Source organism: Piliocolobus tephrosceles, chromosome 8 (assembly GCF_002776525.5).
Source record: "Piliocolobus tephrosceles isolate RC106 chromosome 8, ASM277652v3, whole genome shotgun sequence".
In the NCBI taxonomy this organism is placed as follows: domain Eukaryota; kingdom Metazoa; phylum Chordata; class Mammalia; order Primates; family Cercopithecidae; genus Piliocolobus; species Piliocolobus tephrosceles.
In genome coordinates, this window is record NC_045441.1 from 131,886,226 (window position 1) to 131,901,284 (window position 15,059).

The window sequence follows — 15,059 nt, forward strand, 5'->3', positions numbered from 1 at the left end:
GGAGGGTGTGCTCTCTATCTGTGCTAAGGGAGGTGGGGAAGGAGAAGGAATTCTGGGCAGCCCCTTCCCACTGTGCTCCTACGGTGAGCAGTTCTTTGGGCCAGGCACACGGCTCACCGTGCTAGGTAAGAAGGGGGCTCCAGGTGGGAGAGAGGGAGGGCTGCCCAGCCTGGACGACCCCAGAACCCTGTTCTTAAGGGTGTGGGCACTGGGCCATCCAGGGTCCTCCTCGGGGAAAGCAGGGTTTGCGCCAGGGTCCCCAGGGCTGTGCTAACACCGCGCAGCTGTTCTTTGGAGAAGGCTCTAGGCTGACCGTGCTGGGTAAGGAGGCGGTTGGGGCTCCGGAGCGCTCCGAGAGGGCGAAATGGGCAGAGTTGAGCAGCTGCCCCATTCCGAGAGGGGCTGTGCTGGGCGTCTGGGCCGAGGACTCCTGGTTCTGGGTTCTGGGAGGGCGATGGGGCTCTCAGCGGTGGGAAGGACCGGAGCTGAGTCTGGAACAGCAGGGCGGGCAGCACCGGTTTTTGTCCTGGGCCTCCAGGCTGTGAGCACAGATACGCAGTATTTTGGCCCAGGCACCCGGCTGACAGTGCTCGGTAAGCGGGGGGCTCCCGCGGAAGCCCGGGAACCGGGGAGGGGGCGCTCCGGCAGGCCGGGGGCATAGCAGGGCCAGTTTTTGTGCTGCGTCTCGGGGCTGTGAGCCAAAACACTCAGTACTTCGGCGCCGGGACCCGGCTCTCAGTGCTGGGTAAGCTGGGGGCGCCGGGGGACCTGGGGAGAGACGGCGCTTGGGTTTTTGTGTGGGGCTCGGGGGCCGTGACCAAGAGACCCAGTACTTCGGACCAGGCACGCGGCTCCTGGTGCTCGGTGAGCGCGGGCCGCAGGGGCGCGGGCGGCTTGGGTCCGGTTTTTGTGGGGAGTCCCCTGGCTGTGCTCTGGGGCCAACGTCCTGACTTTCGGGGCCGGCAGCCGGCTGACCGTGCTGGGTGAGTTGCCGCGGGAACAGCCGGACGGCGGGGTCCGGGTGGAAGGTGGCTGCTTCGCGGCACCTGGTCCCGCCCTGTGCTAGGAGACCTGGGCTGGGTCCCCAGGGTGGGCAGGAGCTCAGGGAGCCTAAGTGGTTTGCGTGCCGGGGTGCACCTCCGTGCTCCTACGAGCAGTACTTCGGGCCGGGCACCAGGCTCACGGTCATAGGTGAGATTCGGGCGTCTCCCCATCTCCCAGCCCCTCGGTCCCCGGGGTCGGAGGGCAGACCGGAGCTGGAGGAGCTGGGTGTCCGGAGCGGGAGGAGCTGCGTGTCCGGGGTCAGCTCTGCAGCGTCACCTCCCCGCTCCTGGGAAGAGACTGGGGAAGAGGGAGGGGGTGGGGAGGTGCTCAGAGTCCGGGAAGCTGAGCAGAGGGCGAGGCCGCTTTTAATCTTTTTTCTGGGCTGTTTAGAGAGAAGGCGAACGATGGAGAAGGAGAAAATTTGTTAGGATTCTGGGAGAGGCGAGACGGGAGAGGACAAAGGGAAATCCTGGTTTGGGGAAGGGGTAGGAATGTGGGCAATTGCTACTGGTAGGCAACAAGAGCTGAGAGGGCTGGGAACAGTGCGGGTGGGCAGGGGTCAGCATTGCGGGCAGGCGGGTGGATGTCAGGTGGCAGAAATCCTACAGCCGAGGGTGCAGTAGAACAGAGAAGAAAAAGCCTGCCAAACAAAAGTGGGACAGAGAGGCCAAAAAGAGAGATGAACATGAGTCAGTAAAGAATGAAAGTTTACTCTTTACAAGTGTAGATCTATAATCCGACTTAAAACTCCTGTTCCTGGTTCCTATTCCTCCTAAGCCAGAGATCCCTGGGTCCAGGGTGAGGGCACAGCATTCATGCTTGCCCATGTAGCTCCCTCCCCCATCCTGAAATCTCCCTTAGCCGACTAAGTATTCTAGGATAAACAGCCCAGATGTTCAGGGAGTTCATTTGCCACAAACACACATTTAAAATGCAGACATTTTTGCCTGAGAGACAAGGAAAATTCTCTGGAAGATTTTAGGCCCTGAGAGCTGAAAAGGGACCCTAAACATTACCTGGTGACGACTGCCCTGAGGCCAGAGAAGAGAACTCGCAATATTGCTATATTAACCTGCACCATTTGTAATTAGGCTGTCATTAAGCCAGGTGTAGTGGGGCTCAGCTACAGTGAAGTGTATCCAGAGGAAATGTAGGGTTCCTGCAGTCAACTGGGATGCAGAAAAGACCCAGACTTGAGAGCCAGATAAAGGCTGAGTTTGAACCCCTGGCTCTTTTGTGATGTGGTGACCTCGGGCAAATTAATGTGTGTATCTCAGTTTCCTCAACTATAATATATAATGAACAATACCTACCACTTACTATTGCTGTGAAGAAGAAAAGAGAATCAACATGTAGAGTGCACAGATTATTGATGTAATTCAATGCTTCTTTTCCCCATCCTCCTAGGAGGTCACTGGGGAGGCAGGGAGAAGGGTCAGCCCGGTGCCAAAGGATGGGCAGGATCTAGAGTATGGAAATAGAGTAAGGCTGTGTCTGTGTTAGAGGTGGGTTGGGAAGATGCGAGACAAACATCACAATTTTGCCTAAGGTGAACCCAACCCACCAGTAGAGCACAGGCCAACAGCAGCTCACTAGTACACACACTTACACCAGCAGCTCACTAGTGCATACACTTACACCAGCAGCTCACTAGTGCACACACTTACACCAGCAGCTCACTAGTACACACTTACATCAGAAGCTCATTAGTACACACACACCCTCAGCTTGCTAGTACACACACTTACACCAGAAGCTCACTAGTGCATACACTTACACCAGCAGCTCACTAGTACACACACTTACGCCCACAGAGACAAGCACCACACCACAGGGACTCACAAGTGCAGGAGAGTTGCCCCTGCCCTCATGTACAGATAGTGTGTTGGTGTGCGGTGAGAGGCGGCTAGTATTCACCATGCCTATTGCATCAATAACTATTCTACAGAACAGCATGCATGGTCAAGGGACATTTTTAATTTTTACAATGGGGACTGAGTGTTTGCTAAATGAAGAGATCAAAGGAGTGCATTCTGGAGGGCTGGTGGACTCCCAGAGCTAGGGCTTTTGAGATGAGAGTGAAAATAAGCAGGCTGAGAGCAGAAAGAAAGAAAGTGCTGCAGACAGAAGTTAGGATATCATCATTTAGCCCCAGCCCAGCTAGTAAAGACTTAGAAGCATACTAGTAATTAGCAAGGTAGGAATTGTGGGGAGGAAGGGAAACTGACATGATGGGCAGGACGAGCTACAAAATTTGCAGGACCAGCTCAAAATGAAAATGCTGGGGCTCTTGTTAAAAAACGCCTTAGGATTTCAAAATGGTGGCAGCAGCGCACTAAACCAAGCAGACAGCCCTTCCAGCAGGAGGCCCCATGGGGACCCAGGAAGGAGGTCACATCCATACAAATGTGAAGAAATGTCAGAATAAATTTTCTCCATTGTCCAGGAGATTCGGAATAGGTTCTCCTAAGACTGGTATTTCTTCACTTTAATAGAGTTGCTCAGAAATGAAAAATAATCAATGGGAAGAAAAAGAAAAAAAAAAGATAAGATGAGTAGGAGGGCAGGTCCAAAAGAAGTAATTCAACCAAATGAGAAGGGTCCTCAGGGATTAAAGGGGATGCATTTACATGTCATCCCTAAGAATCCACAAAGGATATGCTCAGGACAGAAATTGTATCAACACAACTAGTAGCAAGAAATTACTCTGATCATATCAGATGTTTATTTGGGGAACTTGCTAGTAGAAAAAAAAATACATATAATATTTGGATGCAAAGGGACACAGAAGGTTGAAGGGTCCCTAATTTTGAAAGAAGGGAAGATACTATCTGTCTGAGCTGAGAAAACTCAGGGGTACCTGGAGGCAGAGGAATGGATAAGATGACTTCATGCACCACAAAAAGAAAAAACCTCACATTCTCATGAACACACTGTAAAACCAAAGGCTGTCCTCATGTGAGTGCAAAAAATAGGCCATTTGTAAATCTAAAGAAAGCCCCTAGTTCCAAAATGTCTCCCTCATCCCAGATTCCCCTTCCTTCCTAGCACCTTAGATTTGATATAAATAACCTCCTTGGGAGGGGGCTTTTTGAATTCGTACACAATTTAACCTTCACACACTTTCTGCAAAGTCAGAATGGTGATTCATACTTCACAAGCAGAAAAAAGTGATAGGAATTTCTGTCTTAAAAGTCTTGTTGGTGGACAAAGGAAGTTCTAGGATTTGGATCTTGTTTTTTGGGGTTCCAATCCCTTGCTCCAGTTAAAAAACTACCACATAAAATGGTGAGAAGTAGGTAGGCAAGTTGTTATTGATGGAGAGGAAATCAAATAATGGCAATGAAGAGACATTGCCTAGAATGTTAGGCAGTGCCTAATTGGGAGATGGACAGACAATGGATAGTGCCAACCCATAGGGTGGATACAAAAGACAGGCAAGGAAGGGGTAGAACCATCAAAGAGGAATAGGCTAGTGACTCCAAAGCAAGGAGGACTTAGTAACATAATTGTGCTTCATTATGGTCCTTTCCCAGCCCTCTCTCTCTCACATACACAGAGCCCCTACCAGGACCAGACAGCTCTCAGAAAAACCCTAGCCCTATCCCCTCTTCCCTTTCCAGAGGACCTGAAAAAGGTGTTCCCACCCAAGGTCGCTGTGTTTGAGCCATCAGAAGCAGAGATCTCCCACACCCAAAAGGCCACGCTGGTGTGCCTGGCGAGAGACTTCTACCCCGACCACGTGGAGCTGAGCTGGTGGGTGAATGGGAAAGAAGTGCACAGTGGGGTCAGCACGGACCCACAGCCCCTCAAGGAGCAGCCCGCCCTCAATGACTCCAGATACTGCCTGAGCAGCCGCCTGAGGGTCTCGGCCACCTTCTGGCATAACCCCCGCAACCACTTCCGCTGCCAAGTCCAGTTCTATGGGCTCTCGGAGGATGACGAGTGGACCGAGGACAGAGACAAGCCCATCACCCAGAAGATCAGCGCCGAGGCCTGGGGTAGAGCAGGTGAGTGGGGCCTGGGGAGACGCCTGGAGGAGACTGGGTGAGGCCGGCTACCAGGGAAGATTAAAAAGATCCAAGTAAAGGACAAGATTAGATCCAGAAGAAAGTCAGAGTGGACATGGTGGGATGATCAAGGAAGCGTGCACTTCCTCCCCAAGAGGCATAGAGGCTGAATGGAGCACCTCAAGCTCATTCTTCCTTCAGATCCTGACACCTTAGAGCTCAGCTGTCAGGTCCCCCTGAGGACAAGCCATACAGCTCAGCACCTGAGTGGTGTATGGCCCATCCCCTTCTGGGGTTCTGGTTTCCTAAGATCATAGTGACCACGTCGCTGGCACTGGAGCAGCATGAGGGAGACAGAACCAGGGCTACCAAAGGAGGCTGACTTTGTACCATCTGATATGCATGTGCTTGTGGCCTGTGAATCTGTGATGTAAGGCTCAGTGTCCTTACAAAGCAGCATTCTCTCATCCATTTTTCTTCCCCTGTTTTCTTTCAGACTGTGGCTTCACCTCTGGTAAGTGAGTCTCTCCTTTTTCTATCTTTCACCATCTCTGCTCTGGAACAAGGGCATGGAGAATCCACAGACATGGGGGCATGAGGGAGGCCAGAGCTACCTGTGCACAGGTACCTACATGCTCTCTGTTCTTGTCAACAGAGTCCTACCAGCAAGGGGTCCTGTCTGCCACCATCCTCTATGAGATCTTGCTAGGGAAGGCCACCTTGTATGCCGTGCTGGTCAGTGCCCTCGTGCTGATGGCCATGGTAAGGAGGAGGGTGGGATCGGGCAGATGATGGGGGCAGGGGATGGAACATCACACATGGGCATAAAGGAATCTCAGAACCACGGCACAGCCTAATATATCCTATCATCTCAATGAAACCATAATGAAGCCAGACTGGGGAGAAAATGCAGGGAATATCACAGAATGCATCATTGGAGGATGGAGACAGCCAGCGAGCCCTACTCAAATCAGGCCTCAGAGCCCACCTCCCCTGCCCTATTCCTGCTGCGCCATAGCCCCTGAGACCCTGAAAATGTCCTCTCTTCTGCAGGTCAAGAGAAAGGATTCCTGAGGCTAGCTGCAAAACCATCCCGGGTCATTCTTCATTCTCACCCAGGATTCTCCTGTACCTGCTCCCAATCTGTGTTCCTAAAAGTGATTCTCTCTCTGCTTCTCATCTCCTTATGTGAATACTTCCCTCTTTTTGCTATTTCCCTGAAGATTGAGCTCCCGACCCCCAAGTTTGAAAAAGACTAAACCAATAAAAATGGTTGTGCTGGGCCTGGTTGCATTTCAGGAGTGTCTGTGGAGCTCTGCTCATCACTGACCTATCTTTTAATTTAGGGAAAGCAGCATTCGCTTGGGCATCCGAAGTGACTAGCCCTCTTTCTCTCCACCCTATGCTGCTTTCTCCCGTTCATCCTGATGGAAGTCCTCAAACACCATTTCCAAACCCAGGCATTCTGGGTCCCCACTGGAGGGTTAGTCTGAAGGGCAATGGCTGGGCTCTGGAAAACCAGCAAGATGAGGACAGAGAGGAAGGCACACCGTAAACCACAACCCCCTACCCAGTGTAGGACAGAGCATTGGGGCAGGCCTATGGGTTACAATATCTAGTCATTTCCCAATTCCAGATTAAAGTGTCACATGTTACACCTTTAGTTTTATTCGTGTATAGTCTTAACACCTCTAGCTTACCTTGTTTCAGGATTTGGGCTTAAAATTGAGTGCCACTCTGCATGTCTAGGTTGAAATACTAGAGAAGGCAGAGTTGAGACAACTGATATGTAAAGCCTGGGGATGAGTGATTTCCCAGGAGCAAAACACACCAAGTCAGGAGCGATGGGACATAGGGCCCAGTGGGGGCTGAAGTGCTATGTTCAGAGTAGCCCTTCCAATGGGCTTCTGCGTTTGATGGATGGAAACTCAATCACTCCAAACACAAGGTGTTAACTGCTCCTACTTGGACAAAGACAGTTATCCTGACAAGGTAAATTCTGCATACAGGCTGAATGCATTGTGGTAAAACACTACATGAATGGGATTAAAGAAAAGGGGGCCTGTAACAGTGAGAGGGGCTGAGAGAGGCCATATCAAAATTAGTTGAGGCAGACTGTCAGGGAAGAGAAGTGAAGTCTGAAAGCAGAGAAAGGGTGGGAAAGAGGAGGGAGCCCTTCGTTGACAGCCTGCTTGCTTCAGGCCTTGGGCTGGACACTGCTACCTGTGCTGTCTGCATCTGTACAATGATCCCAGGAGCAGGTATTATTTTCCCTACGTTAAAGATGTGGAAACTGAAGATTACAGATGAAATTACTTATGAGTGGTGAAACCATGGCATGTTCTGTTTTGAAGATGGCAATTCCAGAAACTTTTCCCAAGTAGTGGCCAGCATGGTGGGATTGCTTCTGGTGTCTGGGTGATCCTAGGGCAGCTTCTCCGAAACTCCAGTCAGGGCCCACGCTAACACACTGAAGACACCTTAATGCTTTTGTGTCTTTGCTTCCCCAGGCTGCCATAACAAAGTACCACTGGTGGGTTTAAAACAATAAAAACTTGTTCTGTCACAGTTCTGGAGGCCAAAGATACAACATCAAGATTTCAGCAGGTCAGCCTCTATGAAAGTTCTGGGGGAGAATCCTTTCTTGCTTCTTCCCATTTCTGATGGCTTCTGGCACTCCTTGGCTTGCGCTAGCATTGCGCAGTCTCTGCCTCTGTATTCACATGGCATTTTTCCCTGCGTCTCTGCATTTAAGCTCCCCTCTCCTTTCTCTTTTCAAGGCGAGGTCATTGGATTTAGGACCCATCCTAAATCCAGGACAATTTTATTGAGGAATCTTAACCAATTACACCTGCTAAGTCCGTATTTCCAAATAAGATCACATTCTGAGTTTTTGAGTGGGCACGAATTCTGGGGGAACACTCTTCATCCCACTACACTGGGGATCTTGGAACTGGAGAAGAGGGTTCTCTGGTGGCAGCTTGCAAAGACCAGGAAAGGATGTGCCCACGGCAGAGATGGGGCCCAGGAAACTCATCACATGCCAGTCATTTCCATCAGTCATAACTATCTCTAGATTGCTCAAATGGCAGTATGGTATTTTGTTGGCTATTGTTACATACGTGCTGGTTTGTTTTTATATTGGCTAAAAAAAAGCCTAAACCAAAGGGGACAGGTTTTAGGCCCTAGACCAGCATTCACAAAGCATGCTTCCCACTCCTTAGGCCTGGGTGGAGGCAGCAGGCATATCCTTGTGGCTCCTCACAAAGGTAGGACAGGAGGAGGAGCAGCCAAGGGAACAAGGAAGCACTTCAAAGAGAGCAGAGTTGTGCAGGCCAGAGGGCACAGGCTAGGACTGAGGTATTGGAGGATAGTGGTTTGCGTGGGCAGAGCTATGAAGGGCTGAGCAGCTGTAGTGCAAGATCAGAGTGGAGGTGGGGAGGGGGAAACACCTTGTAGAAGAAAGATGATGTCTGTTAGTTTGGTGGCCATGATCTTGGGGATGTGGAAAATGGAGGCATTAGCAGGTGGGAGGATATGGGAGGAGTTTCTTGTTGGTACCCTAGAGTTTGCAACCAGACCAAGGTGAATGAAATCTCCTCTGGAGGATAAAAGGCCATGTGCATTTTACTCTCAGTCCAGGGGACTTGACAGAGATGGAGAGAGCTTCAAGCTCCATCTGGTCCTCCCGACACCCTGCTTGACCCAGGGCGGGGTCCTCTTCCCAAGTTTTTACAGCCATTTCCTTGTCTCTCTCAAACAACATCCCCAACATTCAGCACACATGCACTGGGAAGTGAATCTCTTCTGCCTCTACCTGCCTCTTTCTCTAGAATTGAAGTGGATTCTTCTGGGCCAATTCTGGGTATCCTCTCCATTCTTCCTCAGGTGACACTGAGAAAAGATGAGTTAGATGTAGGGCAATCATATAACTTACTGTAAGAATTGAGATACCATTGAGAATGAAAGGGACCACTAGCCACATGGGATGCTGGAACAAGAGGTGTAAACCAGGAATGGTCACAAGGCCCCTCCACTGGACAGGCTTTGAGGGAGTTTCTGGGTGCAGCATTATTCCTGCAAGGGAGGCACTAAAGAGACTCTACATCAACCTGGACTTGTTGACTCGTTCAAACCTCAGGGCTGACCTAAGCATTATCCTATTAAGAAACTATGTGGACAGAATATAGGGCAAGGCAGGGGCAACAGCATCCTCCACAGGTGACACCCAGTGCAGAGCAAAGCATGCTTACTTATTGAAAAGAGTTATAAGAAACGCATCTCTGGAAGAATGCCCTGGGTACCCCAAGTTCTCGCTGAACTTACCATGGGGTAGCTCTTAAAGATAAGAACTTCACCTGTGACCTTTACAGATTTATTTGGGAAATTGGAAGAAAAAGGGGGTCATGCAACTGGTCGCCTAATAAAATAACTTCCTTGTGGGGGAAATGGGATTCCCGTGGGCATCCCAGAGCTCCAGTCACCATCACTTCCCTAGAGGAAGAATCTTCCCATCAGCACCAGTATCCATAGAGATTTTCCTACCACTAGGCTTATTGCTGGGCTACACAAGTGGGGATGGTAGGTAGCTGCTGGGACCATCCAAGAGAAAAAGGCTTTTTCTCCCTCAAGGGAGTGATTTCATAATAAGAGTTTGAGTTAAGGACAATGGATCCTAATAGATATTAAAGTCTCCATTTCCTGCCCTGAGCCATTTCCTCATTTTTCTTCTGTAGTGGCCCAGAAAGGAGGGCTGGAGATAGACCGACATCAGCCCCTAACAGTCTGTGTGACACATGGCCCCAAACGTCCTATATAGGAGAATCTTTGTGAGGTTTCTCTGGTTATAAATAAATGTGGGAATGGAATATTGGTGCTTTGAGACCTCTGTTGAAGCTGCATAGTGAAAACAAAAATGTGTTTTTGCTTCTTCCTAAGGTAACACTGAGCAAAGATGTGTAGCCGTTTTTTTCATTTAGGGGTGTTGGGAGATGCTGGTGGAGATCATGGGAATGGCTAAAATCCACAGGTGAACTCAGCTTTGTCATGGACCCATGAGTGAATCTATTTTCTGCTTTTCTACTGGCATCTTAGACTCATCCCCAGGTTTACTTTCACCATGTCCTGGAAACTCACCTATACTATATAAGATGACTCATAGTATAGAATGGCATGAAGCATGGCCAACAGTTTTAATTACAGTTCATTTCCATTGCTTGTGGCGAACTCCCATGGCTCCCAAAAAGCTGATTTCTGAGACTTGGGACCCCATAACCTAAGACTTTACCCCACCCACCTAGACTCAAAACACAACATACTCCCTGTCTTATTCTAGGGTTGAATATTGTTTCCTCCTATCCAGACGCCTTTCTTTTCTTGCCCTCTGTGTTTGTGAATTTGAAGTTCCTGGGTTCCTTAACATCCCTACATCTCTGCCTGTCCTTAAGATTTATTGTGGCAGAACTTGGTCTTTCCCTGAACCATCTCCCTCCAACAGACATGATATTTTCTATTCACCATCCCCCTCTCCTACAGACTCAACTACATGTCTTTCTCTCCCACCTCTATCCGTAGTCTTTACCTCTGTTGAGAGGGCTTCTTGGGGAATATGGGGTCCCAGAAATGAGTGAATGGCTTCTGTAAGTCAGCAAAAAGGATCTGAAAATGAGCCTACACCTGTGACTATTTCCAAAGGATTTTTATCAGCTTGCTTTGCAACTGATCTCAACTGCCCTCTATGAATATGAGCATTTAATCCACACCACATGTAAAGCTAATTCTCAACTCCTTTTTGCCAACCTACAGTTGCTATTCACTTATCTCTGGGACCGCATATTCCCCCAAAAGCCCTCTCAGATGTCTACATGCAACAGAGTGCTCATATTCCGGCAAGAACCCATAAATCTATGTGAGACGGAATCATTAGAAACTTTAAAACTTGAGTTTTCAGAATGGAAAAAAGCATGTAGTAGATGGATGAAAACATTATCATAGCAAAGAAGATGGTTTAATGCAGAGACCTGGGTTTAAGCCTTAGTTCTGCCATTTATCAACTATGTGACCCTGGGCAAGTGATCACCTCTGAGACTCAGTTTTGCTTTCCGTAAAATGAGCTCAATTACAAGCCCAGCTTCATAAGATGGTTTTATCTAATTTAACCCACACAACATGTAAAGCTTTTAGAACAATATCAGTAAGTATTAGGTGTTATAACTACTACCAGTGTGAAGATTTTTTTCAGGCTAAACGTTTTCAGTTTTCTCAGTTTTGTTATTATAGGGTACAGTTTTGAGCACGTCCTACTTTCCATAGCCCAACCACTCCCTTCTGAAAATATTAAAGTTTGTTTTCATCCTTCTATCTTTATAAATGTGTTGTACAGGACCTGACCCAGCACCAGGTGGGCTCTGACCTACAAAGAGTAAAGGGGGAACTTTGTCTCCTCTTCTCAACATCTTATATGCTAGTTGGTTCCATTAGGACAATTTATCAACTTTTCGTACTCTCATCGTCCCGTTGACTCACAGAGCTCACTTTGACTCACCCCCTGGGTGTTTTTCACATACCCTCCTTGTGAGCCACATATTCCCCTTCCTGTGTTCATATAGTTGGTTTTCTCTGTTCGGTGGGGGAGGAGGGAGAGAATGTTTATCATGTTTATTCAGCTTCTCTCTCCAACCTATCAAGATTCTTCAGGATTCTAATTTTGTGATTCATTATATTTATCCCTCTATCCTCATGCCATCTCACATATGATCATCTTGCCTGATTTATTCTTATATGAGTGATTCATAAAATTCATAGCTAGATCACAGCTCAACATAGAGCCCGCATTCCTCAAGCCTTGTCTGAAGTCCAGGAGCTGCTAAAACACAGAGAATTAGCTTCTGGTCCTTCTCTGGCCCCAGCTGCTTGGCTCCGAACAACTCATTTTTATTCTCTGGGCTTATATGTCCTCCTCTGTGATATAAGGACATTGGGTAAAGTGTTCTCTAAGAATCTTCAAACTCTGCTCTTCAGATTCTCTGATTCAAAGCCTGCGGTCTCTGAAGTACCAAGAGGATGGTAACTCAGAGAAGCTGAGCTCTTCCTGGCCTCAAATCATACATATCTATGACATAGTCTCAGACAGTCTGATGGTGGAAGGGGACAGCACTGGCACTGGAGTCCCACAGTTAGCAAGAGTCACCTGTTCCCTGGCCCTCCTCCAGCAAAGAGGTCTAGGATCATGAATGACAAGAAAATTGTGTTAAAAAGGAGAGTGGCCCTGAATCAAAAGGTAGGAAGTAATGAGATGTAGGTTTGGGTCTTTTAGGTTATAGCTGACAACTGGGGTAGGAATGGGGGTCCTGAGCCCAGTGCTGGCTGCCGGGCTGTTTATCTCTGAGTAACATCAGCACCAAGCCACAACAGCCACCTGCCCTAGCTCCATCTCTTAGAGTCACAACAGGATGTGGTTTGACATTTACTGGGTCCTACATCTGGGGTGCCTGTGAAAGTCACTCCCTCCACCCACCCACCTTCAGAGCATCATGAGAACCACACTCACCGCATCCGGCACCCAACCCCCTCCTATGCTGCTCTTTCTACCTGGGCCCCTGGTTAGCATCCTGGCAGTGGAAGTAGAACTTCAGAGGGGAGGGGACAGGGTCTCTAGAGGGGAATCTAGGTGTCCCAGATCCATGTGCAGGCCTCCCCTCCCCCTGCACATCTTTACACCTGCTGGAGGTTATGCACAAGATCAAAGGCCACAGTGGGCACCGTGAAGATAGTGGAGAATGAAAAACAGCTGCAATAACTGCTCTGACCCAATTGGGATCCCTTCTGGTCCCACATCACTTAGGCAACTCTCTCTTCCCACCTGCCCCCCAAACTCCCTTCCACCTCCCTCCACATATATCCTCCCACTTCCTTCCACTCATGTAATGAGAGGCACTGATGAGTCACAGGAGAGAGAGCCCTAGATAACCAACAGGCTGCAAAACGGACAGTCCCTGCACGTCTGAGCCAGTGTTTGTGCACTGCATTGACTGGCTCCTTGTAGTTTCATCCTCTAGTTGCTAAAGCCTGTAACGTCTGTGTGATGAGTATTTTCTAACACATCTTAGAAGAACATAATGCAAGACAGAATGAAAAACTAGACATACAGAAACCCCCAAAGTAGGGAGTGGGAAATTACTAGGTATATAATAGGTCAAGCTTGCTCTGCAGGAGCTCAAGAGATTGTAGCATTCTTATCCCAAACCACAGAATCCTGGGCAAAAATAAGAAGTTGCCTAATTTTAGTGTTACCAGCTTCCCAACCCTGGGCATTCCTCATCTTCCTCAAACTGTCCAGAGGCCCCAGGGTGACTCCCTATAAGTCCCATGGGTGGCTGAGATCTATTTAGAGGCCCAAAGGGTATCTCCTTATAAGTCCCGTGGGTGGCTGAGATCTATGTGAAGCATCCTGGGGACAGTGCCTCTGGCCACCAGCATGTGGCCCTGAATCTTCCATGAGGAACTGGCCGGGGAAGTAGACATATGGACATAGTCGTCCTGGCACATCTGCAAAATCAGATGCAAATCCTGGAAGCTCTCCTAGAAAAGAGATAGCCTCATCTGATTAAAGGGGCAAGTGAGTTTCATGAATTCCCGGCAAGAGATGGCACGTCTGAACAGGATTGGCCGTCCTAAACTGCTTTCCTTTGTCTCCTGGAATTATAATGACTGTGGATTTCTGAGTCCTAGATGGTATGGAAACAGTTATGGGAATGAACAGCCACGCATGAATAAGAGCAGATAACACGGAGGATGTTAATTTGTTCTGATGAATTTAGGTGGCTTTCTAGCCTCTCCCTCAATGCTCACCTGTCTATAGGATGCTGGGTGCAATGATCAGGACTTCTTTTTCTTCAAATTCTCTAAAACTTACAATATTCACACAGACCTGCACATTTCTGCACAAACTGACTCTCTTGCTTGCAATGTCATTTTGCTTATATAACTGTTAGCCTCCTAAAGAGCTAAACCTAGCTACAATTTTATGTCCTTTGTGAAGTTTTCCAGAATTTTTGCAGCATATTACAGGAAGGAAAAACCTGCCTCAAGTCTCTACTAACTCTACTTGACTAGTGGTGATTGCCTGAGACATTTCTCTGTTAAGAAGGACTCCAAAGCTGCATAAAGCCCCTACAGAATCAGCATCTGCATAGGTGCAGCATAGGGTTCAAGTTTCATGGTTTTGCCATCTAAGCATGTTTAGCATTTTAAATATTAATATTTATTACATACCTGTAGTTTATGATTTGAAATTTTTTAAATAAGTCTTCCTCTTGGGTAAGTTGTAATGAAAATAATCTTGTAAATTTAAGGAGAGGAAAATAATATCTGTTGAAAATTAGAGCCTGTAATAGGACTTTATAAACACCATCTTATTTAATACACTTAACAATTCAATGAGGCATGTTTTATAGGAGGTGAAAAACTTGAAAGCTAGTAAGATTAAATAACTAGGTCAAGTTCATAACAACTAGCAAATTTAGACTTAAAAAATCTAGTGCTTTGACTAAATCATGCTATGACTATGCCCAACACCATCTCGAGTGTATATATATATATATATCTTTTTAATAACCCTCAAAATGGTTCACTGTGTCCAGCACACAATAGCTGCTTAATACATAGCTGATCCTTAAAGCTCAATAGGAACCCTTGGGCATTATTCCATACATTCTTGATCACTCTGTGTCTTCGTCTCAGATTTTCCACTTCAGATTAAATGATACTAGAAATATGCACATGTCTGGATTGATCTAGGTTAAATGATGCCCAGAATAGAGTATTTTAAGACATCTTGTGCCCCCTTGTGGAGGGGAAGGGATATTAGAAAGAAAATCTTTTTAAGAACAAGAACTAGGGAGGGATGGGGATGAGGAAGGAAGCTCAGTTGCCAAGGTAACCATCGAACCTCTTTCCAGCCATCCACATCAGCCCTTTCCTCTCCTTCATTTCCATCCAAGTGAT

General features: G+C 47.8%; 1 gene segment (V, D, J or C); it reads left to right on the forward strand.

Annotated features, from left to right (window-relative positions):
- The window catches only part of LOC111521481, a 514,718-nt gene extending 508,371 nt beyond the window's left edge, over positions 1-6,347 (forward strand). Inside the window, 5 exon segments of the C gene segment in view lie at positions 329-593; positions 4,668-5,054; positions 5,551-5,568; positions 5,710-5,816; positions 6,108-6,347. Of these exon segments, the coding sequence occupies positions 365-593; positions 4,668-5,054; positions 5,551-5,568; positions 5,710-5,816; positions 6,108-6,128 (762 nt within the window).
- Positions 6,348-15,059: the final 8,712 nt, after the last annotated feature.